Source organism: Tupaia chinensis, unplaced genomic scaffold, assembly GCF_000334495.1.
Source record: "Tupaia chinensis unplaced genomic scaffold, TupChi_1.0 Scaffold000402_1, whole genome shotgun sequence".
NCBI classification, from domain to species: domain Eukaryota; kingdom Metazoa; phylum Chordata; class Mammalia; order Scandentia; family Tupaiidae; genus Tupaia; species Tupaia belangeri.
Window position 1 is genome coordinate 6,002,213 of NW_006159904.1, and position 24,355 is coordinate 6,026,567.

At 38.8% G+C, this 24,355-nt stretch overlaps 1 protein-coding gene across 1 annotated transcript in view; it reads right to left on the reverse strand.

Annotated features, from left to right (window-relative positions):
* The window catches only part of WDFY2 (WD repeat and FYVE domain containing 2), a gene marked incomplete at its 5' end in the record, with an annotated part of 95,912 nt that extends 71,557 nt beyond the window's left edge, over nucleotides 1-24,355 (reverse strand). Inside the window, 1 exon segment of the mRNA XM_006154243.3 lies at nucleotides 24,326-24,355. Coding sequence (XP_006154305.2) covers nucleotides 24,326-24,355 — 30 coding nt within the window.

The following is a 24,355-nucleotide window of genomic DNA, read 5'->3' on the forward strand; positions in this document are numbered from 1 at the left end:
AAGACGCGCAGGAAGAAATTCAAGTACCCACATCCTCTCACAAAGATAACTTAACTTCATATCCATGTCAATAAGGCAGCAGTCCCTATCCTGGGTCGAGTATATTTTCTGGCCAGGTTTTTCTTCTTCTCTCTCTGTCTCTCTTTCTCCCTTTCTTGCTTTATTTGAAAGTTGGCCGGGAATTTTTTATTTTTTAAAAGATAGCACTACTTTAGAGATAGGACTATAACCTATAATTAGATTATTAGTTACTGACTCTTTATCACGTTTGTTGCCTGTCAGATAAAATACTTGATAGATTTATTTTTTAAGAAGAAATTTATAGTCATATTCCTTATATAGATTTTTCTATCCTTCCAGAAAAATTTATCTCAAACCAACTAGGAAGGTCATCCAAAAAGATAAATGGAAACTTCAACTCTGCCTAAATGTGATAAAGAATAAAGTAAGAAATAATGCCATCTGCTTAACTACCCAACAAAAGTGTTACATAAAAGTATACAGCTTTAAGGCAATCTTGTATGCATGCCTAGGCAAAAACACTACTAAAGAGAGTATATAATTCTCATAAAAAGTTTCAACACAAAGGTACTATATTTCAGACTGGGGACGGTGGAGTCTTCTTTCTGCATCTGCCTTCACAAAACAGAAGTTGGTCTAAAAGCAAAGTCTAGTTGGGAGGTGTGATACTAATAAACTAATAAATTTATAAACTTGGGCACTTTTCTTTTGACATTTCACATATTTTAGGCACTCAGCACACAAGCCCAGGGTGAGTTTCAATTTGATATTTTCATACCAAATCCAGTTCTGTTATCTGATTTAGAAAAGTCCAGGATATTGTCAAACACATTACTTAGTATCTCAATTATTAAATAAAATGATTAATAAATTAAAATTAAATTTACTATCTTAACCATTTTTCAATGTATAGTTAGTTTCAATGTATAGCATTAAAAGGGTGCTGGATTCCCACATGGCTGACTGCCGTTTGCGTCCTGGACTTGGCAGTCTGAAAATCATGCTAGGCATGTGTGCCCAAAATCTGGAGAGGGAAATGGAGGAGAAGAGACTGTCCTATGATCATCTTCCCTGGGGGGTGATTTCTCACTTTCCCTCTGTCTCTCTCTCCAGTGAGTACAAGCGTTCTATGGCAAAAACCTAAAATAAATAAATAAGATAAACAAATAAACATGTATTCATATTGTTATGCAACCAATTTGCAGAACTTGCTTCATCTTACAAAATAAACTCTATACTCATTAAACATTAATTTCTCCTCCCTGCCCTTGGCTATCACCTTTCTACTCTTTTCACTTCTATGCTTTTGACTAGTCTAAATACTTCATATGAGTAGACCCAAACAATAGTTTTTCTTTTGCAACTGGTTTATTTCACTTACTATAATGTTTTCCAGTTCCATCCATATCATAGCACTGACAGGATCTCCTTTTTTAAGGTTGTATAATATCTCATTGTACATAAAAACCCCATTGTAAAAAATGACAGTGCATACAAACTAAGATTGAGGGCAAGAAGCACATTTGACAGGGTCTCATCACTCCACGATCCTCTCCTCTAGCCCTCCAGTTCCTCAGGATTCTCCTGGTCACATGCACAGATGCCTGGCATGCTCTCACGCTAACCTGGCCAAACTTACTGTTGACCATGCAGCTTCCAGCACAGCAGTCCAATACCCTATGGATTGTACTACTAGGCTGGGCCCACATTTTCTTTATTCAACTGCTGATGGACACTCAGGTTGCTTACACTACTTGGCTATTGTGCATAATGCTTCAATAAAATGATGTGTAAATATATCTTCGAGATCCTGCTTTCAATTCTTTTGGATATATACCTGTAAGTGGGACTACTGAATCACCTGGTAATTATATTTTTAAATTTTTAAGAAAACCTCACAAGACAGTGACTGATTTAAATTTGGTATTGGGACCAGTAGTTAGCATAATGGCTATGTCACTGGACTCCCATGTAGTCAACCATGGTTCAAGTCCCAGACCAGGTGGCTTAAACTCATGCTGGGCACATGTGCATGCGTGCCCAAGATCCTGAGAGGAGAATGGAGGAGACGGGATTGCGGCATGGCCATCCCCCCCTGGGGGGTGATATCTCACTTTCTGTCTCTCTGTCTCTCTCTGTCTTTCTGGCAAGTGTGCATACCCTACAGCAAAAACCTCCAAAAAATTAAAAATAAAATAAATAAATTTGATATTAAAATTACTGTTTTTAATACTGTCTTCTTTTTGCACTATTTAATTAAAAAAAGAAAAAAGAGAGACAGAGAGATGGAAAGCGAGAAATGACCCCCCGGGGGGTGGGGGTGGAGACATCACAGTCCCTTCTCCTCCACTTTCCTCCTGGAATTTTAGGCACTAATACACACAAGCCCAGTGTGAATTTCAAAGTGCTGGTTCCAGGACTCAAACCACAGTTGGTCATGTGGGAGTTCAGCAATGTAACCATTATGCCCTCTGTTAGTCCCATTCAGTATCTAATTTCAAGATTAACAATCTCCTTCTTGCCTTGGCTACTGGGAAGTTCAGAATCAAATTCACATCTTAATCATACAAACTGTGCTGGTTCTTATTATCTGCACACTTAAATTATTCCAGGTTTTACTTGAGTTTTTTGGTTGTAAGGAACTCAAACCACTAAAGAGAGGACTGAGCTGGCCTCATAGTCTAGTGGTTAAGGGAGCTGAATTCCACATGGCTAACTACAGTGGGAATCTTGGTCCCAGTGGCTTGAAAAATACACCAAGCACATTAGTGTGCTTGCCCAGTCCTAACAGGATGAAGAAATGGAAGAAAAGAAATTGTGGCATGATCATATCTGACCTGTGTGTGTGTGTGTGTGTGTGTGTGTGTGTGTGAGTGAGTGTGTGTGTGTATGTCTCTAGAAATCACATGCTCCTCCCTGGCAATTCAATGAAAAGAGAGAGAGAATGTACTGTAAGGGGCAGAGGCTACATGGGGGAGGTACTGGTCAATGAAGCTGTGCCGGCTACCTACAAGTCTCTCTCTTGCAGGCTCAGGGCCTCTCTCCTGATCCTGATTTTTTTCTGTAAATGCTCATCTATAATCCTTTCTCAACCAACAGGTCTCTGACAACTCAGCTTTGGTTCTCTCAAAATTGGCGCTCGTATGTGGCTATAACAGAGCACAAGATTTTTAGGGCAGTAAAAGTACTCTGTCTGCCAATTATAATGGCAGATTCATGTCATTATACATTTGCCCAAATCCATATAATGTACACCACCAAGAAAACCCTAGTGTAAACTAAGGACTCTTGAGTGATAACGGTAACGACAGGTCTCTAGGTTTATCAACTATAAACAGCGTAACACCCTGGTGGGGGATGTTGACAACGGTGGAAGCTATACACACCTGGGGGGAGAGGATGCATGAGAAATCTTTGTGTTTTCTTTTCAAATTTGCTGTGAACTTAAAATTAGGAATGTGAGGATGGGATAGAGGAGATAGATGGCCATTTTTTAAAAGAGATTTTTGCTTTTTTATTTATTTACATAATGAATAAATAATGTTAAATAAAATAATTCTTAAAAACAAAAAAGAAATTAAAATAGACAAAAAGTTAAAATATAAATTCATTAGCATAACAGTAACAAAATTATTACATGTTAACACAAATAACCTTTGAAAAGTAACTACTTTCTACAAAACAAAGAATTTAGTGAGAAGAGTAGTGTTTGCTAAAGCAAGTCTCATTAATGTCTCATTTAATAAGAAAGTTGGGTTCTCATTCTGTTTCTGCATTTAATCTGTACATTCCTTAGGGAATCAGAGTAAAAAGTGGCAAATGTTTTAGTATCATTTTGCAAGTAGCTTCACCTCATGGACCACAGTCTGAGAACTACTGGTTTTAATAACTGACCTGACTTTAGGCTTTGCTTAATTAATCTTCACTTCAGATCCTGCCAGTTTGCCTACAGATTTGAAAGAATAATCCATGTTGTTTATAATTGTGAAAGACTTCACTAACTACTGAACAATGGCACATTCTTTTACTCAGGAATGGAGAGAGTAGGTGCTTTTCCCCTTCCCGTCAATGCCTAGTAATCCCAACCTTTTCTGAGCAATATATTTAAGTAGTGGGGAGAAGGAATGCTTTAGCTGCAACCCCTCAGTTGTGACTCAAAATTTTGTTAAGAAACCCCTAGTCACATTTTTAAAAAGACTGACTACATGGAAGCATCTGAAGCATTCGATACATGGAGGCATCTGAAATGAGAGCGAGAGAGAGACAGAAGGAGAGAGAGAGAGAGAAAGAAAAAAGATAACTGAGGTTTGTGCAAAACAGCAGCTGCTAGCCTCTTCAGATTCAAAATATCACCCACTAAGAAACAAAGTCAGGTTACAAATGCTTTCTATAAGAATTTTTTTTAAGCTTATTTATTTTATTCCTGATAGAGAACACATGCACGCACATTCAATGGTGGAGGGGAGAGAAGAGAGGTACCCTTGACAAGATCTTGTCACATTACAAGCCCCTTTCCCCAGCTTCCAGCTCTTCAGGATCCTGGGAATGCACGCAGGACACTGGTGTGCTCCAGGTTGACCAGAGAATCCAAATTCACAGTCAACCACGTGGCCTTCAGCACTGCAGATCAGTTTGTTACTGTAAGAGGCACCAGGCTGGGCCACAAATTCTTCCTATAAATTCCTGTTCAAATTCAGTTACACACAAGATGAACAAAACAGCAATTCACTGGTCTCTGTGCATACAAACTGCCTCACTTCATTCCTTCTGGTTTGCCTAGTGCAGAGCAGTTTACCTCTAATCATTTCTTCTCATCAGTGGTAACATGCTTTTGTGATTTCCCACCCCCAGTCCTCAACACTGGCTTCAAGTAACCAGATGCAGTTGGCATCTCAGTATCTCTCCCAAGACAATGGAAGAGAAAGGGAAAAAGAGAAAAGGCACACTGATTTGGATGCAATCACTTCCAAGACTGCTTCTGGCAAATTTCAGAATTTTAAAGACAAATGCTCTTGGAAGTTATTCAATGAATGGAGAATATCCTGTTCAAGGCCAAAACCTGAAGCCAGAACATTGATAGAGTTATTACATAAGGAAGGCTTCTAAAGTATTCTGTGCCTCACTATGCTTCATGAGCATTGAAAGAGATCGCATATTTGAAATAACGTATATTAACAAAATTCTGCTGTAATGTTAAACAGCAAATGACATGAGTTCAGTTTATACAAAGTCTAGTTTCTGACACTTACTTGTTAAACAGAAAAAAATGGCTAAAAACTTTTGAGAAATTTATTCATAACAAAAAAGCTGCCCGCTAAAATTCAAAGTTGCTTATAACTGATGTCATGATAGCTAGCCTCACAATGAAGGGCTGGTGACTACTGCTCCTACTTATGAAAGCAGCCAGTGAAAGAAGTGTAGATCTCTGGTTGTTAAGTCTGGATTTCTAGAAGTTTTATAGTTTGTAAGGGGTTTGAGAAATTACATAGCACAATGACTCTTTCTTTACACAAAGAAGCTGAAGTCCAGAGATACTAAGGGACTTTTCCAAGGTCACAAGGCTTACTTGGTTACAGAGTGCAGGCTTAAAACCTGGGTTTGTCTCTTCAATCTTCTAACCCACTGATCCTTTGATTCACACAAACCTCAAAGAGCCCCTTCGAAATGATGCTGAAAACTGAGAGAACATCTCATTGAATTTCCATGAATGAAGGAAAAAAAATCACAGTGCAAAATTTGAATTTATCACCCTCTTTAGAAATCCAGGCAGCAATACATTACAACATGAGAAAACGTACGTACAAGGCACTGCACCACTAATGCCTCCTTCGTGATTCTGTTACCAAGGCTGACCTGGAAGCAGGGCCAACTGTGGACGCTGACCAATCAGAAGAGAGGATGGCAGAGAAGGCCACAGCTGATGCGGACTAGCTGCACTTGAGTTTGGCTGGGAGTTATGTCTGCCAACCACCCCTTCTTCCCACTTGATTTCTCCTATTTGTTTAATCATCAGACCCTTGCTTTCATAATTGAAGTGATGCCCTTCCTAATATATTGATACTTTCAAATAAACTAAATTATCCTTGACAGTGACCTGCATGCACCCACTTTCTAGCTTTAGCTCTCCCTTTCCTCAATCCCACCACTTTTCAAACCTACCATTTCTAGGGAAAGCTAAATGGTTGTCTTGTACATAATCATCCCAGGCAAAATGGATCTTTCCATTTCTGAGTTTCAAGAGATTCTGTAGCTCTTCTATGATATTGATCACAATCAACATGAAACTAGAGCTATTTATAGTCAGGTTCTTTTATTTTTCCTTGTAGATTTTGAAAGAAATGGAGTTTTGTTTTCCTAGTACATGTATCTTCCATATGTCCAGCATTTTTCCTAATAGACAATGTATGAGAGGTAACTAGTAAATATTTATAAATATTTAGTCAGTCCTTGTTTTTTCTTAAAATCAAGTCAAATTTTAATAGTACTACTATTGGGAACCAGCAGTTAGCGTAATGGCTATGTCGCTGGACTCCCACGGAGTCGACCACGGTTTGCGTCCCGGGCCCGGTGGCTTAAAAGTCACGCCGGGCACGTGTGCATACATGCCCAAGATCCGAAGAGGAGAATGGAGGAGAAGGGATTACGGCGTGACCATCCCCCCTGGGGGGTGATTTCTCGCTTTCTGTCTCTTATGTCTCTCTCTGTCTGTCTGGCAAGAGTACATGCCCTATAGCGAAAACCTCTCGCAAAAAAAAGTACTACTATTTCTTTGAAGTTTTATTTATTTATATTCATGACAGCACAGATGCATGAAAAACAGAGAAAAAGAGACAGACAACAGTGTCTGGTTTCACTGTGATCTCCTTCTCCCAGTCCTCTAGCTCGCTCCTCAGGATCTTGGGCATCCGTACAGTTGGAGTGTTTACAGATCGTCTTGGGATTCAAATCCATAGTCAGCCATGTGGTTTCCAGCACAACAGTTCAGTTCCTACGTGCCACTTAGGCTGTGCCTAATTCTAATACTATTATAAATAACTCCTGTCTCAGAGTCTTTGCATTATTTGTGCTTCGCTCTTAAACATTCTCTCCCTGGATATCAATATGACTCACTTCCTTCCCCACAACCTTCAAGTCTTCGGTTCAAATGATTCCTTCTCAATGGGGTCTATCCTGTCCATCTCTTAAAAATGGCCAACAGGCAGAGTAGTGGCTTCGTCACTGAACACTCACATGACCAAATGTGATTCGAGTCCTGAACTTGGTGGTTTTAAAATCACACCGGGCACATGTGTATGTGTGCCCAAGGTCCCAGGAGGAGAAAGGAAGAGAACAGACTGTGGTGTGGCCATACCCCCTGGGAGGTGATTTCTCACGTTTCCTCTCACTGACTGTCTCTGGCAACATATACCCTATGGCAAAACCTCTTTAAAAAATAGAAAATGGTCATTTATCTCCACTATCCCATCCTCACATTCTTAATCCTCCTCGTTCTATTCTATTTTTCTCCATAGCACCTATCACCTCTATAACTTTTTAACATATAAAAATGATTACATTCCTGGGACCAGCAGTTAGCATAATGGCTATGTCGCTGGACTCCCATGTAGTCAACCATGGTTCAAGTCCCAGATGAGGTCTCGGCTTAAACTCACACCGGGCGTGTGTTTGCATGTGCCCAAGATCCCGAGAGGAGAATGGAGGAAAAGGGATTGTAGCGTGACCATCCCTGCTGGAGGGGTGATTTCTCTCTTTCTGTCTCTCTGTCTTTCTGGTGAGCACACACGCCCTATAGCAAAAATCTCTCTCTCTCAAAAAAAAAAGATTACATTTCTTATTTATATAGTTTACTAAATGTAACATACATAAGTAGAGAGATGAGGGGGTGCATTTTCTTAACTGATGTATCTCAAGCGCCAGAACACTACCTGGTACAAGGTAAGTAATCAATATATTATCAAAATAAATGAATAAAAAATTAAAACATCGTTATAAGCACTATATTTATTTACATATAGTAGTTTTCCAGTATTATCAACATTTGGAATATATGAAAATAGTAATAGGAATATATTATACAAACATGAAGTATAATATTTCTCAGTGACAGTTACAGTAAACAGTGTGAGTGTTATGGTTTGTGTTTACTTTTTAGATAAGCCATCAGAGAAGGATTAACAATTTGTACATCAGTAGTAGTCTTAGAAGTCAGAACTAGATATCTTATTATATCTAGTGTCCAGTGCTACCCACGGTAGATTTTAATGAAAGTATGTACATTTACCAGACATTCAAATAACAAGGGAGCCCAGTTGTAACCCATTACTTTCCTGATCAATGCCAAAAAATAGAATAGTATATATACTTTTGACTAAAATCTCATGACTAACCAATGTTTTACTTTCTAGCTCAATGGAAAACACAGTAACATGTTGCTGTTTAAGGTCTTTTAACCATCATCCCCAGGCTAAGATGCTATAATAATCTTTTCCTGAATTTAAATTCACAATTTTTCAGTCTTGAATATTATTCAAACAAATATGCAATATAGCAAATAATGAACAAAAAATAAAATCAACATTACGTATAAAACCCCGTCTAACTGGGTGGCATGGTGGTTAAGGTGCTGGACTCCCACGTGGCCAAGCATGGTTCAAGTCCTGGGTCTGGAGACTTGCTTTTCTCACTTTCCCTCTCTCTCTGTCTCTCTTCAGTGAGCACATGTGCCCTGTAGCAAATTTCAAAAATAGTAATAATGATAAAATTAAATAAATAATTCTTTAAACACACACACACTCACAAAACCCAGTCTTACTAGTCAAAACTAGTATTCACAAGAAACAAACTAGTGCAAAATGATGTCTGGGGCTAGGTGGTAGCACAGCAGTAGTGCAAGCAGACTTACATGGGACAATCCCAGGTTCATGTCCCTGGGCCTCCCAGTGCATTCTGGTTATACTAATATACATGATCCAGGCTGACTAAAGCTGAGGTGGGATTGTAGCATGAGAATCCTATTGCAGATGTTTGTCTCTGTCTGTTTCTATAATGGGGGAATAAATGTATAAACTTAAAAAAAGAGATTTCTTTAGGGTCTTGTGTGACATAGTGGTAATGCCACTGGATTCACATGGGAAAGGTCCTGGATTCCTGTCTTGAAACCTCCCTATGCACGCCAGATGCATAGGCATGTGTGCCCATGATCCAGACCAACAGAGCCTGGGGAGGGTATCATGGAATAAAGACTCTGTTGTGGATGCCTCTCTCTCTCTCATTGAAAAAATAAATACACTTTAAAAATAAATTAAAATAATCTTTAAACTTAATATGGTAAATAATTTTATTTTAAAAATCTAAGTTCAGATAAATGAACTTTATCAAAAGGAAAATTAAAGGTCATCAATTACTGAAACAAATATACTTTCTGACATAAAAGTAACAATTATCATTTATTGAGAATTTACTGAATACTAAAATCTTTATATAAGTTACCTCATGTAATCCTCACAATCCAATGAAGCACTTATTATTATCCTCACCTGACAGTGAGTGAAATGAGGCTGATGTGAAGTTAACCAATGTGCCCTTCATCTCAAGTACCATAATGTCTGCTCTGCCATATGAAAGCAGCATCTGTAACAAAGATCTGCATGCCTCTGAACACTCAGATTGAACTTCTAGAAATTACGAAGAAAATATAACCCATCAGATGACTAGAAATCACCACAGAGGCACAAGAAATATGAGAAAACAAGAAAATATCTCTCCCCCAAAGGAAAAGAATAACTCTTCTTCATTCACAGACAGTACAATGGAATTCACGGAAATGTCTGATAAAGAATTTAGAATATCCAGTAGAGACAAAGCTAACCAAGAAGGTCAGCATCTTCAGTAAATACAGGACCCACTATGGTGCCTCCCTCTGGAAAATGGTGAAGAAAACTGATATCAGCCAGCACGCCAAGTACGCCTACTCCTTCTGTGGCAAAACTAAGATAAAGAGACAGGCTGTGGGGATCTGGCACTGTGGTTCCTGCAAGAAAACAGTAGCTGGTGGTGCCTGGACCTACAACACCACCTTGGCTGACACAGTAAAGTCTGCCATCAGAAGACTGAAGGAACTGAAAGACCAGTAGAAGTGCCATAGACATTTGGAATATCACTAACCTACAATAAATGGGTTAATTTATGTAACAACAGCAACAACAAAAAGCTAACAGAGATGCAAGAAAAGAGAGACAATGAACTCCAGAAGAGGCAGGAGAAAAGAACTGACGAGTTCCAGAAGGTGAGGAAGTTCTTGCATGATATGAAAGAGGAAATACATACCATAAAGAAGAACCAAATGAACTGTTAGAGATGACTGTAATACAGGAAGTCAAAACCTCCCTTGGAAGTATTAAAAGCAGACTAGATCATACAGAAAAATCAAATCTCAGATGTAGAAGACAGAATCTCTTGGCTAGAAAAACCCACCATGAAGATCAAAAGAATAGCCCAAAAACTGAGAATAATATATGAGAAATACTAGATACCATTAAATCTTCAAACATCTGGATAATTGGTATTCCCAGAAGGTGCAGAGACTAATAAGGGCATTGATAATCTATTCCATGAAATCCTGGAAGAAAATTTTCCAAACCCTATAGAGGCATTCAAAGGTCTAGGCCCAAGAAATACATAGGACCCCAAATAGAATCAACCCAAGAAGATCTTCTCCAAGACACATCATAGCCAGATTGACCAAAACCACAGACAGAGACAAGATACTAAGATTGGCAAGAGAGAAATGTCCAGTTACCTACCAACGATATTTCATCAGGCTAACAGCAGACCTCTCATCAGAAAGAATGAGAGCAAAGAAAGAATGGGAAGATATATTCAAAGTGCTGAGGGAAAAACAATTTCAACCAAGAACACTATACTCAGCAAGATTATCCGTCATATGGGAAGAGAAGATAAGAACATTCTCAGATAAATAAAACCTGAAAGAATTTACCAACATCAAGCCAGTTCTCCAAGAAGTTCTGAAGGGAGTGCTGTGTCAGGAAAACTTAAGTCAGACACACAGAAATAAGAGTTCAAAAACAACTAAGAAAATGGCCAACTTAATGATAAGGACACGTCCGGAGTTGAATATTATCTTACAGAATTTAAACGGAAAAATCGAACCACAAAAGAAGATAGATAAAGTACAGGAGACTGAACTGGTGAAAAAGAAATGTATGACTTTTGACTAAAACTTCACTGATCTTCTCTCATGCTTTGTTGTCCAGAGTTAAGAATTTTTTTTCTTCTCCTGAGTTGTCGACAGGTCCATACAGCTACTATTTGAACAGAATCCTAACCTATTTCCTGGCGTTAAATCTTGAGCAAAGTTCTCTTAACATTTTTGGATTTTGATTTATGAGAGCTAAAACTGTCTTTCTTCAAATAAAAATATATTTAAAAATATCTATTTAATGACCATAGTCAGCTATGCAACCTCAGCTAGGTGCTACTTAGAAGTATATTCATTCTACTTACAGTTTCATGCTTAAAGTAACATATATTCACAGATATGTATATATCAGCTGAACTTGCTATTGAGAGTAATTAGATTAACTAAGATATATTTGTGAATTAATAAAATTTTGGGGAAAATGAAAGGAATGGGAAGCAACTGCAGATACCAGAGACAGTGTGGGAGTAGGGTGGGAAATGGCAGAGGGTAAGAAATATATATATATATAAACAAGAAATGGAAAATTATTTGCTGACAATAACATTAAGCCACTATACAGTGTATTCTGGATGGGAAATCACATATTGTACACTGTGATGATGTTCAGCGAATGAATTTTACATAAATAAACAAATTTAATAAGAAAATAACAACAAATAAAATTAAATAAATAATTCTTTAAAAAACAATGGCTATGAGAATGAAGGTGAAAGGAGAAAAAACTTATGGACAGAAACACAGATAAAACTCATTCAGTATGTATTCATTCCAAAAATATTACTGAGATTACAGTTGCACAAGGCTCTGTATTTGGTACTAGAAATGCCAATACATACAGTATACTTCCCATCTTCAAGCTAACAAAGGTAAAGAAAACAAGGAAATGAATACTAACTACATTCCTCCTATCTACCAGACACTTCGGGGGACTACATGGGTCTTTTCTTATTTACTAGGCAATCACATAAATGGAATAAACATGTAAACTAATAATTAGCACATAAACATTAAAGTAAAAATTTGAACTAAGTGCCATGAAAATCCTTATGAAGAGCCTTTTAATCCTGCCCTGAAGGAGGGCCGACTTCTCATAAGAATGAGTGTGGGATTTTCGGCTAATTCTTAAAGGTAGGAGAGTAGCTCCTGAGGGGAAGGGTAGAGGCAGGACGTCAGCGAGGAATAACGCCTCCTATTTTTGATAAAGGGGACTCCATACACAGGCATGCAGTACGTGTGAAGTAAACAGTACATTTGATCATTTCGCAGGACAACTGAGAGATGAGGCTGTAAGAGTGAAGGAAATAAGGGCTTTGAACTTTATCCTTTTAGAAGTTACTGAGCAGTCTACACAGAAAGATGACGTAATTACACTTGAATCTGGCCATTTGATGGCAGAATCACTGGAGGAAACCAGAGACAACAGACCAATCTAGGGCTTACTGCAAGAGTCCAAGCAAAGGTTCTAAGGGAGAGAAATTTAAATAGTGCTAGCAGAACAGGCAAAAAGAGCCAGAGTCTGGAGACAATTCTGAGGTAGCCGTGTAGGACATGAGCACTGATGACTATGAGGCTTGAAGGAAAACATGGGTCATAAAATCTGATTGGGGTTACTTGGTGATGCCATTTACTGAAGGAACAGAGGAAAAAGAACATATTTTGCAGAAAAAAAATTTTCTGTTTAGAATATATTAAATTGGCAGTGCCTCTAAGACTCCCAGGTGGGAATGCTGAGGAAGCAGTGAGCCCCAATTTTGAGAACCATAAGTGGCAGATAATTAAGCTGCAGGAGCAGGCCACAAGAAAAGAGTAAGTAACAGGAGGGAGAAGCTTGGGAGCATCACATCTATGGTTCTGCCAGAGAAGAAGCAGTATAAAAATCTGGGAAGAACTTGGGGGTTTACAAAATTTTTAAAAATCATACCAAATACCCAACTTGGACACCACTCAATTCACTGGAAGGCCCCTTTACTCTCTTCAGATCCATAATGCAAAAGCTCTGGGCTGAAGAACCTGCCCTAAGGTTTTGACTTCTCTCCAGTCCGGGAAACCAGTTGGACCTGTGTGATTACTGCTGATGAAAAAGCTGTGCTGTCCTTCGTGCCAATATGGTTAGCAGCCTTTTTGTAACTGTGTAATTTGCTCCAGTGAGCGCAAGGTTTCGTATTGATAGCTTTCCTCCTACACTAAATGAATGTGTGTATAAAAATGTAAAACATTCACTGGTGACTGAGAGATGTTATTCCTCCATTTGTAATGAGAAGTTAGAGATGCATGCAGCCTTACTTAGGGGTGTGGTGCAGGAGGAACAGTAAATAAACATGGAGGAGCAACCACTTGCAAAGGGAACTGCTCTGGTTACCACCAGCCCGGGTCAGTGTAGACCTAATTGCAGTGGAGCAGACAGAAGTCCAGCACTTAACTCTCCCTCTGTCCCTTGACCTCCGCCTACACCATCGATGAACTGCAGCAACCAAAGTATAGCTAATACCGCTCCACTCTCTGCTACACAAGCATCTGAGCTGCAAGAAAACAGCCTTTTCCAAATTACAGAGTAGGTACAGCAACATCAGGTGACAGCCTCAAATCACAGAGTAGATGGAACAACACCAGGTGACAGCCGTTTAGCAACTGCCAGGAGTATAAAAGAATAACTGCTTCCATCACACATTTTGGCTCTAGTGAGTTCTCGAGCTTTATAGCAAAAGAATAAATGTCAGATGGCTCTTTGGGGGGTGTGTTTCATGACTCTGCTGTGTCAAGGTACTCTTAAAAGGAATGCCTTCAAAGGTGATTAACAGGGAAATGCCACATCAGCCCATCTGTGCTCTGAACTTTGCAATTTAAATGATAGTGGCACGAGAACCAGGGCCCAGCATTTGTTAATATAAAAGATTTATTCAAAGAAGAAGTTAGCAAAATATTTGTATACACAGAGAACATTCTCAAATGTCTGGATGAAAACTTAAAGGAAAGACTTCTGATATCAGTAAAACTAATTCTTATTCTTGAGAGAAAAAGAAAACAAAACTGTAGGACTACAGATAGCCCTCTGGACACTGGCCTATAAAATTCCTGAGCTAGTCCCACAGCGCAGGGGTTAAGTGCTGTGCACAGGGAGCTGGATCTTGCATGGCTAATTATGATTTGGATCCCAGCACAGGCAGCTTGAAAAACACTCTGGGTATATGCACATGTGTGCCCAAAATCTCGATGGGATAGAGAAAGAGAGAAAAAAAAATGGTTGTGGCATAACCATACCCTATTGGGAAGTGATTTCGTTTACTCTCTCTTCCTCTTTCTCTTTCTCCCTAAGAAGTACATGTACCCTCAGACAATTAAAAAAATTTTTAAAAGATTCTTTTTTTTTTTTTTTTTGAGAGATTTTTCACTGTAGGGCGCGTGCGCTCGCCAGACAGACAGAGAGAGACAGAGAGACAGAAAGCGAGAAATCACCCCCCAGGGAGGATGGTCACGCCGCAATCCCTTCTCCTCCATTCTCCTCTCGGGATCTTGGGCACGCACGCACACGCGCCCGGCGTGAGTTTTAAGCCACCGGGTCCAGGACACGAACCGCGGTCGACTACGTGGGAGTCCAGCGACATAGCCATTACGCTAACTGCTGGTTCCCCAAAGATTCTTAAAAGAATATAAAGCAATATAACCCTTGACAGCTGAGATCCTTCCCACCTTTCACATGCTAAATGACCAAAATCTTGATGGGAAGGAGGGATGGAGGAAAAGGATTGTGGCATGACCATACTCATTGGAAGTGCTTTCTCTCTCTCTCGTGAATGCAGACTACCTTTAGCAATAAAAAAATAAAAAGATGAAGCAAATTACTCAGGATAAGCACTCTATCAAATGCAAAGAAAAAGTAACTTTAGACCTCTTAATTCCATTTTCCACAAATGTTTTCAAGTCCCCTCATTTATATAGATATATACTATGTTTGTGTAGATATCCACACACACCCATACACATAGAGAGTTCATTTTAACTTCTTTGCACAAGCTCAGAAGAAAATTAGTTCCTAACTATCTATAAAAAGAACTCTTCATATTAGAAATCTCCATGATTAAGGATGATGAAATGACTCAGAAAAGGTGGTCTTTTATGGTAGAAAATATCCTAAAATGAGAGACTCACGGGTAGTATAAAAAATAGTGGGGCTGTGTAACAATTGAAAAGAAGAAAGCCCTGTAGACTCAAGGTCCACATTTCTCAGAACACAGAACTTCTTAAAACTTGCTTTAAATCACCATCTGTTGCTCTCATAATTAGAATACTATTCATAATTGGTATCACACTAAAAATCCTAGGAGGCAAGGAAATTCCAGAAGTGACCTTAGTTCAATAAGTACAAAACTTAGCATGCATCACAATGATTGACAAGTGGGAGTCTGCTGTAGCACTGTTGTTTCTAAGCTGACCAACATGAAGGTTTTCAAGACTTTCCCTCCAGTAGGAATGGACTGATGTACACTAAACCTGAGTACAACTGCAGGGTTTTGTTCACGAGCTAAGTTTTATCACTGTAGAATGTGACCTCACCATTTGGGTTTAATCCCTGTAGGCTCATTACAACCCACAATAATAAGCAACCCATCTAAGACATCTTATTAGATTAAATGCTCTAATCCACCCCCCCAACTTTATAACAATGACTAGATGCATGGAATAACAAGAACTCCTGCTGTATGCTCCCAACTGACTAGTCAACACCCTATGGCAATTACTGCAGTTGAGCTATCCTAGTTAAAAAATTGGCCTAGTATTAGGTTGTCGGGAAAGTCATGACATATTTTTCTATGTATTTCTATACAAAAATGTGTCATGACTTTCCCAATGACCCAATATAATACTAAAAGAAATCTATCCAGGATTCAGGGAATTCTTACTCTGCCACCACTGACTTACTATCTTGACATGTGACCTATGCAATATATCACTTAATCTAGAGGACAGTGGCTTTAGATTCAGAAGAATTAGGTCCCTTTAAATTCTAATAATTTCTTAACTTCCTTAGGAGAATTCTGAGTCATCCTTTTTTAATATCTTTGACCACCTCATACTGAAGGCATCATATCTCACATTCACAAAATTGTTTTTACATCAGCTGTTAGAACACCATTAAGAAAATACTGTAAATACACCATTACCAGGTATACTGAATTTAATAGTGTCCTCCCAAAATTCGTGTCTACATGGAACCTAAGAATGTAACCTTATTTTGAAAAAGGGTCTTTGAAGACATAACTATTGGGTCGTTGGCAAAAGTCATGATGCATTTTTGCATAGAAAAACATAGAAAAATATGTCACGACTTTCCTGACAGCCTAATAGTTAAGATGAGTTTATACAGATTGGAAGAGGCCCTAAATCCAACGACGAGGTGTCCTTATAAGAAGCCCATGTGAGTCTGGCTCCATTGCACAGAAGTAATGGGCCGCTCGAGAGAAGCCAAATCACATATGCTGACTGCAGTTTATATCCACAGCTTGGTCTACCAGAATCACACAGGGCATGCAAGCAAGTGCCCAGGACCCAATGGGTGGTAGCACTGAAGAAGAGGATCATAGCAAGGCCAGACCCTGTGAAGGGTGTTCCTCTCTCTTTTTTTCTCATCTGTGGGCTCACACATGCACTCTAACATAAGTAAGGAAAAAAGGGGAAAATGGGGTAGGAAAAAAAAAAAAGAAGGCAGTGTAAAGACAAAGAGACACAGAGAGCAAAGCAGTGTGAAGATGGAGGCAGTTATTAGAGTGATACATATATAAACTAAAGAATGTCAAGAATTGCCAGCAACCACTAGAAACTAGAGAAAAAACAAGGAAGAATTCTCCCCTAGAGCCTTCAGAAAGAGCATGGCCCTGCCGACATCGTGATTCGAGACTTCTAGTCTCTCGAACTGTGAGAGAATAAATTCTGTTGTGTTAACCCACCCAGTTTGTGGTACTTTGTTATGGTAGCCCTAGGAAACTAACATGCTAGGTATTGATAGCTGCAACTGGCAATGATTCATCTTGCTTTTATGGAAATATATAAGAACTGTTAACAAAAACTAGTATCTTGAACCTTCTAAATATCATAAAACACTTGGAGTTCAAGATCCTGGTTTTAGGTGATAAAAACAGCTCTGGTGATTCTTGAATTTCCTTCTAGTGAATGCTAAATATTATATTTTCAGAGGAAATTTCTCTTTTTTTTCTAGGAAAAAGTAATATCCTCTCTTATTGAAACTACACTCCTCTTCCTAGAAGCTTTTGTAGCAGGGACTCTATGCCTCCCTATTAAAGTAAGAACTCTGATTATTTTCTATGACCTGTGATATAGGTCTCCTTTGTATGGGATTCTGCCAAGACATACACCATCATCAATTCCCTTACATGATATGATTTCAGAATGTTTTCTCTAAAGAATAATACTGCTGGTGCAACAGATGAAAATAAAGTGATACACTTATAAAGTTGTTAATTTGCAAAATATAAATCTCTAAATAAGGATAAAAGATGTGAGATGGTATATCCCTTCAATAATCCTCAAATTTGATCCTTTTTGTAAGTCGTAGGTTAAAAGGAGATAACAAAAGACTTATTAATAGCATAGTTCAGAGTCACAAAAACTATAAGGAATACATTATATAGTTCTACTCAGGTTTCTCATTTGTTTGATTAATGTATCTCTGTGTGTAAATTTCAAGCAGCAGAAAACAGATAAAAAATTCTTCCCAAATTAGTCACTTAAATACAGAGTTGACTCATACTGTGTCAACTGCTGAGGGAATATTTTCATTGCCAGCCCGGTGCTCAACTTTGTTTTTTGCATCCTGATGAGTTGAAATGCCTTCTTTCTTTCACTCAACAGTCATTTTATGAAGTATCCACAGTTGGTTCGGAAACTGTTAGGACACAAAGTTGAAGGAGACCTGGTCTCTGCCCTCTTCCATAGTCTAGGAAGGAGACAGATCCATAAGTAAGGACAATGCCTAAGTTTCAATGCAAACAGATGGAGTTCCCGAGTGAGCTGAACTGCATCATAGCTACCGAAGTCAGAGAAATTATGTAAACTCTCCAGGCCTTCACTTCTTTATCTAAGACATTTGAGTAATAGCACTCATAATAGGATTATCTTAAAGACAGAACAAGGCAATGTATGTAAAGCAGAATGTCTGATCTATAGTTGATCCTCAATAAATGTTTAGTTCTCACTCCTTTTTCATTCCCTTGGAGAACGCATCTGAATTAACAGTAACATACACTATGAAAGTACAATAACCACAAGAACTATGCAAACAACAACAAATCTCTACACAGTCAATATCACTTATTTTTAATCACCATTCCAAATGCTAGCCATTACATACACCAATCTTTTCCCCTCCTCACAATCAAACTCCCCATAATACATATATGAGATTAATCTTCAGAGAACAGAGACTTTATCATTTTGGGGCCTTGTTCAAAAAATCCTCAATGACTATGCATTTATCTTGGCAGGATATTAATAAAAATTTTGGCTCTCTTAACAGTTTGATGAATAAAACATATATTTATAAAGATGAGCATCTACATCTCTATGACTACTCTACTGTCATTTTTCAGTTGGGTTGGTGAAAGTTAGTTTAATGAAAATTGTTTATTTCTGTGTTCATATTTTCTCACCAATCAATAATCCCCTTTATACACAGTAGAAAGACTTTGGGTTGGGTGGGAGGAATCTTCCACATTAAGATTGTAGTCAAGGCTTTCCCAAAACCCCACTAATCTACTTTCCAAATTGCTTGACTTCTCTCCAAACATTTCTTGCTCTTTCTTACGTCTATGTTTTTCCCCCATGCCACTAATTTTGCCTGCAAGTTTTTGCCTTCCTGTCTTTATCTAATCAAATCTTAGCCTATCTTCTAAATCCAGCTCACATCCAGTCTCCATGGAGCTGTCCCAGACCACTGACCTCACTGCCTTGCCAACAGTTCACTCAATGGTATACAGCTACTTTCACTGTTACTTATTTTGTCCTACTTATTTCATAACTTCATTTTTCACGGTCTCCCCAAGTGAATTATAAACACTTTGAGATCAGGAGCTAATCTATGTTAGAACTGACAATCATCTTTTGCACACGGTTGGTTTTCAAAATAATTGTGGCTAAAGTACAGGAGGCATAACAACTGAAAAAAGTATTTTTTTAAAGTTCAATTATTTCCAGGGGGATAGGGAGGAGAAAGAGAGGAATGCATCCTTGACAGAAATTTCATGCAGTATCCTTCACTTAGCCCTGCAACCAACCAGGAGTGTTGAGGAAGACCCAGGACATGAATCTGAAGCCTTCCCACAGAGTCTCTGGGATTGTGTAGCAGTGGCCCTATTGTCTGTGCCACCACAGCTGGGCCAGCAATGAAAAATTTTAAAGTCCTATTTCAGCATGAATAGCAGTTAGCACAATCTGACTGCTGTCTTTTAAAACAGAAGATATTTCTGAAAACTTAAAATGAATTAAAATACTAGCATAATTTTTCCCTTGTAGAAGGTAATTCCATCTAAGAAACATTTTTAAGTAGTAATATAATTATACAAATAAACTCAGTATTTAAGCAGGCATTTATTACAACCAGCTATATTAAATAATAACAGTGTTTATAGTTTAGTAAATTATTCATGGAATTACTAATTTCTACAGGAACCATGCTAAGATCTGCCAAGAAATAAAGGATATAATATTGGCTAAGGCCTAGCTACAGTGCCAAAGGTAGTTCATACTAACTTACAGTGTGGGGAACAGTGGGTTCAGAGCCTGAGTCTACCTGAAATATACCAGGTGCATGTGTACCAAAGATCCTGACTAGGTGGGGGGCTGAGAGAAGGGGATCATGGTATGATGAGATCTGGTCAAGGTTGCCTCTCTTGCCCCTACAATTGTTTTCTCATGAAATAAATAAAATAAACAAACAAATAAACAAAAAAGGTTGGCTTCAACATCCAACACTTCAATAGAAGAGAAAGACTTAAAAACAGGGACCAGCAGATAGCATAATGTTTATGTTGCTGGACTCCCACATAGTTGACTGTGGTTCGAGTCCTGCACCCAAGAGCTTAAAACTCATACTGGGTATGTGTGCATGCGTGCCCAAAATATTGAGAAGAGAATGGAAGAGAAGGGATTATGGCGTGGCCTTCCCCTCTTGGGGGGTGATTTCTTGCTTTCTGTCTCTCTCTGTCTCTCCAATGGGTGCACGTAGCCTACTGCACAAACTTCTCTTTCAAAAAATAAAAACTTAAGGGGACTAGCAGTTAGCGTAATGGCTATGGTGCTGGACTCCCATGTAGTCAACTGCAGTTCACATCCTGGACCCGGTCGCTTAAAACTCACACAAGGCACGTGTGAGTGCGTGCGCAAGATCCTGAGAGGAGAATGGAGGAGAAGGGATTGTGGCGTTGCCTTCCCCCCTGGGGGATGATTTCTCGCTTTCTGTCTCTTTGTCTCTCTCTGTCTGGCGAGCGCATGTGCCCTATAGCAAAAACCTCTCCAAAAATAAAATAAATTTAAAAAATACTTAAATACATTCTACAAAACAAAAGTTAAATAAACAAGACAATATAGCAAACCTACTGAGTACTGTGTATGAATAATCAATTACAGGACTCAGGAGCCATGAGCACACCCACCTGCCAAAAAAGCAAAAGTTAGCATTTGAATGAAGCCTTGGAAGATAATTAGTACTTTGTGGACCTTTCAAGATGGCAGAAGGGGACTCTGGGATACATGATCAAAAACATCAAGGAATAGGTTGCAAACATATTCTTACCCCATCTTTCATTTTTCTTAGCAGACAAGGTCAACTGCTACTTCTTGGGAAAAAAATAAAAGGCATTCCTCTCCTATATCTCAAAACTTAATGACATTTCCATTTCTCTCTCGCCCCCCTTTAATTAATTCTCCCCCATTCCTTCCCTCAGCTGAATTCTCCAAATTGTTCTGGACCCTCTTGCTGCCTGTCTCCTATCAGATCTTGGGCCGGTGCTCACCTTCTCCCTCCTTCCCTCTGTGACCTAACTTTTGAAAAATTAGTCGGTGTTTGTTATTTTTACTTTATCTCTAGGTCACTAACCAGTTACAGAAGTTCAACTCTCTTCTAAATCTTCCACAACGTGTTCTTTTTGTTCGGTGAAATGAGGATTTACTTTGATTTTATTTGTACTTTGTTATAAAATAATTTAACCGGCATTTCTTCTTAAAATTCATTTGCTATATTCAGGAAACAGAGAATGCATAGTCTCTGACCAGGAATTCTTATATCGAGAAAGTAAAGTGTTAAAGAGCTGAGACGCTTAAGTATTTTCATATAGAACCTGTTATTGTAGTGATCAATGAGAATCTTGAATCGGAAACAAGCTGTTCTCTCAATGTGATCTTTCTTGCCTTAGAGTTCCTTCTATTTTGTGAAATGAGACTAGGTAGGGTGTACAATTCATTTTCCTCAACAACATAAAGGACGTACTTTTAAGGAAATTATTTCATACAAGCCACAGCCCTTAATCTTTTTCAGAGCATCGGAGTAAGATAAGGTTTGATAGCTAAGACTCCATACTGACATAAGTAGGTAAGTGACGGAGTCCCTGTCCCTGATTGATGTTCCAGTTTTCTGGCAGTTTCATTTCCTAAAGGAATAATGGCAATGATTTCTCCTCTTACATACAATAAATAGCTAGAACTCTCCATAACTTATTTTGCTCACCTTTCTTGCCTTCAGAGCCAAATTTATCAGCACCCACTAGCCACCTACACTGATTTCAAAAGTGCAAAGAATCATCCATATGCTATATACATGCAAGTCTTTTCCTGACAGTGAGAGTAACACACACTAGTCCATAAACTGTAGAAGAATACACAGATCTCAGCTCACTTTTTCTGATTTCCTTTATAATCAACACTTTAGTTCACTGAACAATCCAATTATCTCCCCTTATTTTTAAAAATAAGTTTAATCCCCACACACCTCTCCTTTAAAAAAAAAAAAAAAAGGCTCTCCTTAGAATAGACAACGAAGTATATCATAAACTTCTGTCCTCCTAAGGAACAGAGTTTACAGACTTACCAAATGCACTAGATATTACAGAAATTTCACAAACATTTATCAGCAAGCCGATTTATATGTAATACTGTTTAAATGTCACCAAACACATGTATTAACTAAAGATCAGACAAACAATTTCAGGTCAAATTCTAACAAGAAGAGGTGGGGGAGAGACTACAAATAGAGCCCACATTCCATGTCTAAATATTAAAAAGTTACAAGTGAAGTTGAACATTAAATAAAACATAGCCTAATCCTCCAATCTTGACAAATACACCTTCAACTACCTGGAGGCATAGGTTCAAATTCAGAATTTTTTTTTTCTAGAGAGGTTTCTGCTATAGGGTGCATGTGTTCGCTGGAGAGACAAAGAGACACAAAGATAAAAAGCAAGAAATCACCCCCCAGGGGAGATAGCTACACCACAATTCCTTCTCCTCTAGTCTCCTCTTGGGATTTTGGTCACACATGCACATGCACATTAACATGGCATGAGTTTTAAGCTACTGGATCCAGGACTCGAACCATGGTCGGCTACATGGGAGTCCAATGATGTAACCATTACACCATCCACTGGTCCCCAAATTCAGAATTTTTAGCCTCCTTGAAGTTCCACACCAGCCCATGCCCTGCTCTTCCCATTTCCCATTGATTCCTTGGGTGGGTATGGGGGTGCTTACACATACATGTAGACATCCTACTCACCTCAGACCACTATCTCTTAGCTAGCCCTCAGGCCTTAGGGTATTCTGGTTTTACTATCTTAAGAAGAGATCCGGGGAAGGGACCAGCAGATAGCATAATGATTGTGTTGCTGGACTCCCACATGGCTGATCACAGTTCAAGTCCCGGACTTGGTGACTTCAGACTCATGCCACGGACAAGTTCATGCATGCCCAGAATCCTAAGAGGAGAATGGAGGAGAAGGGATTGTGGCATGGCCATCCCCCCAAGGGGTGATTTCTCGTTTTCTGTCTCTTTATATCTCTCTGTCTCTCCAGTGAGCACACACCCTATAGCAAAATCTCTCTTAAAAGAGACCCATGTAAAAAGCCTATGTAGATCCTGGAAGCAGGTTCTGTGCTGTTCTAGAGTAGGAAATTCCAGTGGGGTAGGAGGAGAAAGGGCTTAGGCTAGTCAGATTCCTTGGCCCCCTCAGTTCCTTTACTCTGTGGGGGAAGGGTTGCCAAGGAGGTTCTTTTAATAATGGGTCCCAAAACCGGCCTCTCTTAACCAGAACTAAGAGCAATAATGGATTACCAGTGGAGGCTATACCAGGGCAGTCTTAATTACTAGTTAATATACTGCTTGTTGCTAGGTATTTAAAAATAAGCTAAATATATAAATATGGAAGTAGGTAGACAAAATCTGTAATTCTAGTCTCAAAACAGTTTGGTTCCCTCAAGATCTATAATCAAAGGCTCTAATACTTATCTGGATCTCTCCTACCAAACTAAATCCAGATTCTGCGCTCTCTTTACAAAGTCACACAATTATACAGATTTCTATCCACATGTTAGAGAGAGTAGAAAGTAAGAAGCAGAAAGAAGAGGGGAAGGAAGCGAACACAGATATCAAAGACAAGATCAGACATGCAGACCAAAGAGTAGACATTCCCTTATGTTCTGCAGCTTGTTGGGGAAACTAACAACACCACAATTAAGCATCTGATCAAAGTTCAGTGTCACAGCAAAGTCAGTACCACAGCTTGATCTCACAAACACAATTGTGCAGTGCGCTCATTTGCCTCCTACGCCCCTATCCTAACCATTGTGTGTGGAGTAAGTCAAACGGAACCTTGTCAGCATTCAACTGATGACAGCTCTCCCTGCACAGAATCTCTGACCTCATCATAATTTGCAATACACTTTCCACTTAGCAAAATAAAAAAAAAAGAAGAAAAAGTTCTGTTAATTTAAATAAACTAATAACATAATTCTCATCACAATACATATATACACTCCATAAGAAGGGAAGTATTTCAACTGGAAATCTTATTTATGTGTACTTACTGAGATTGTACCATTGTCTAGACCTATGGA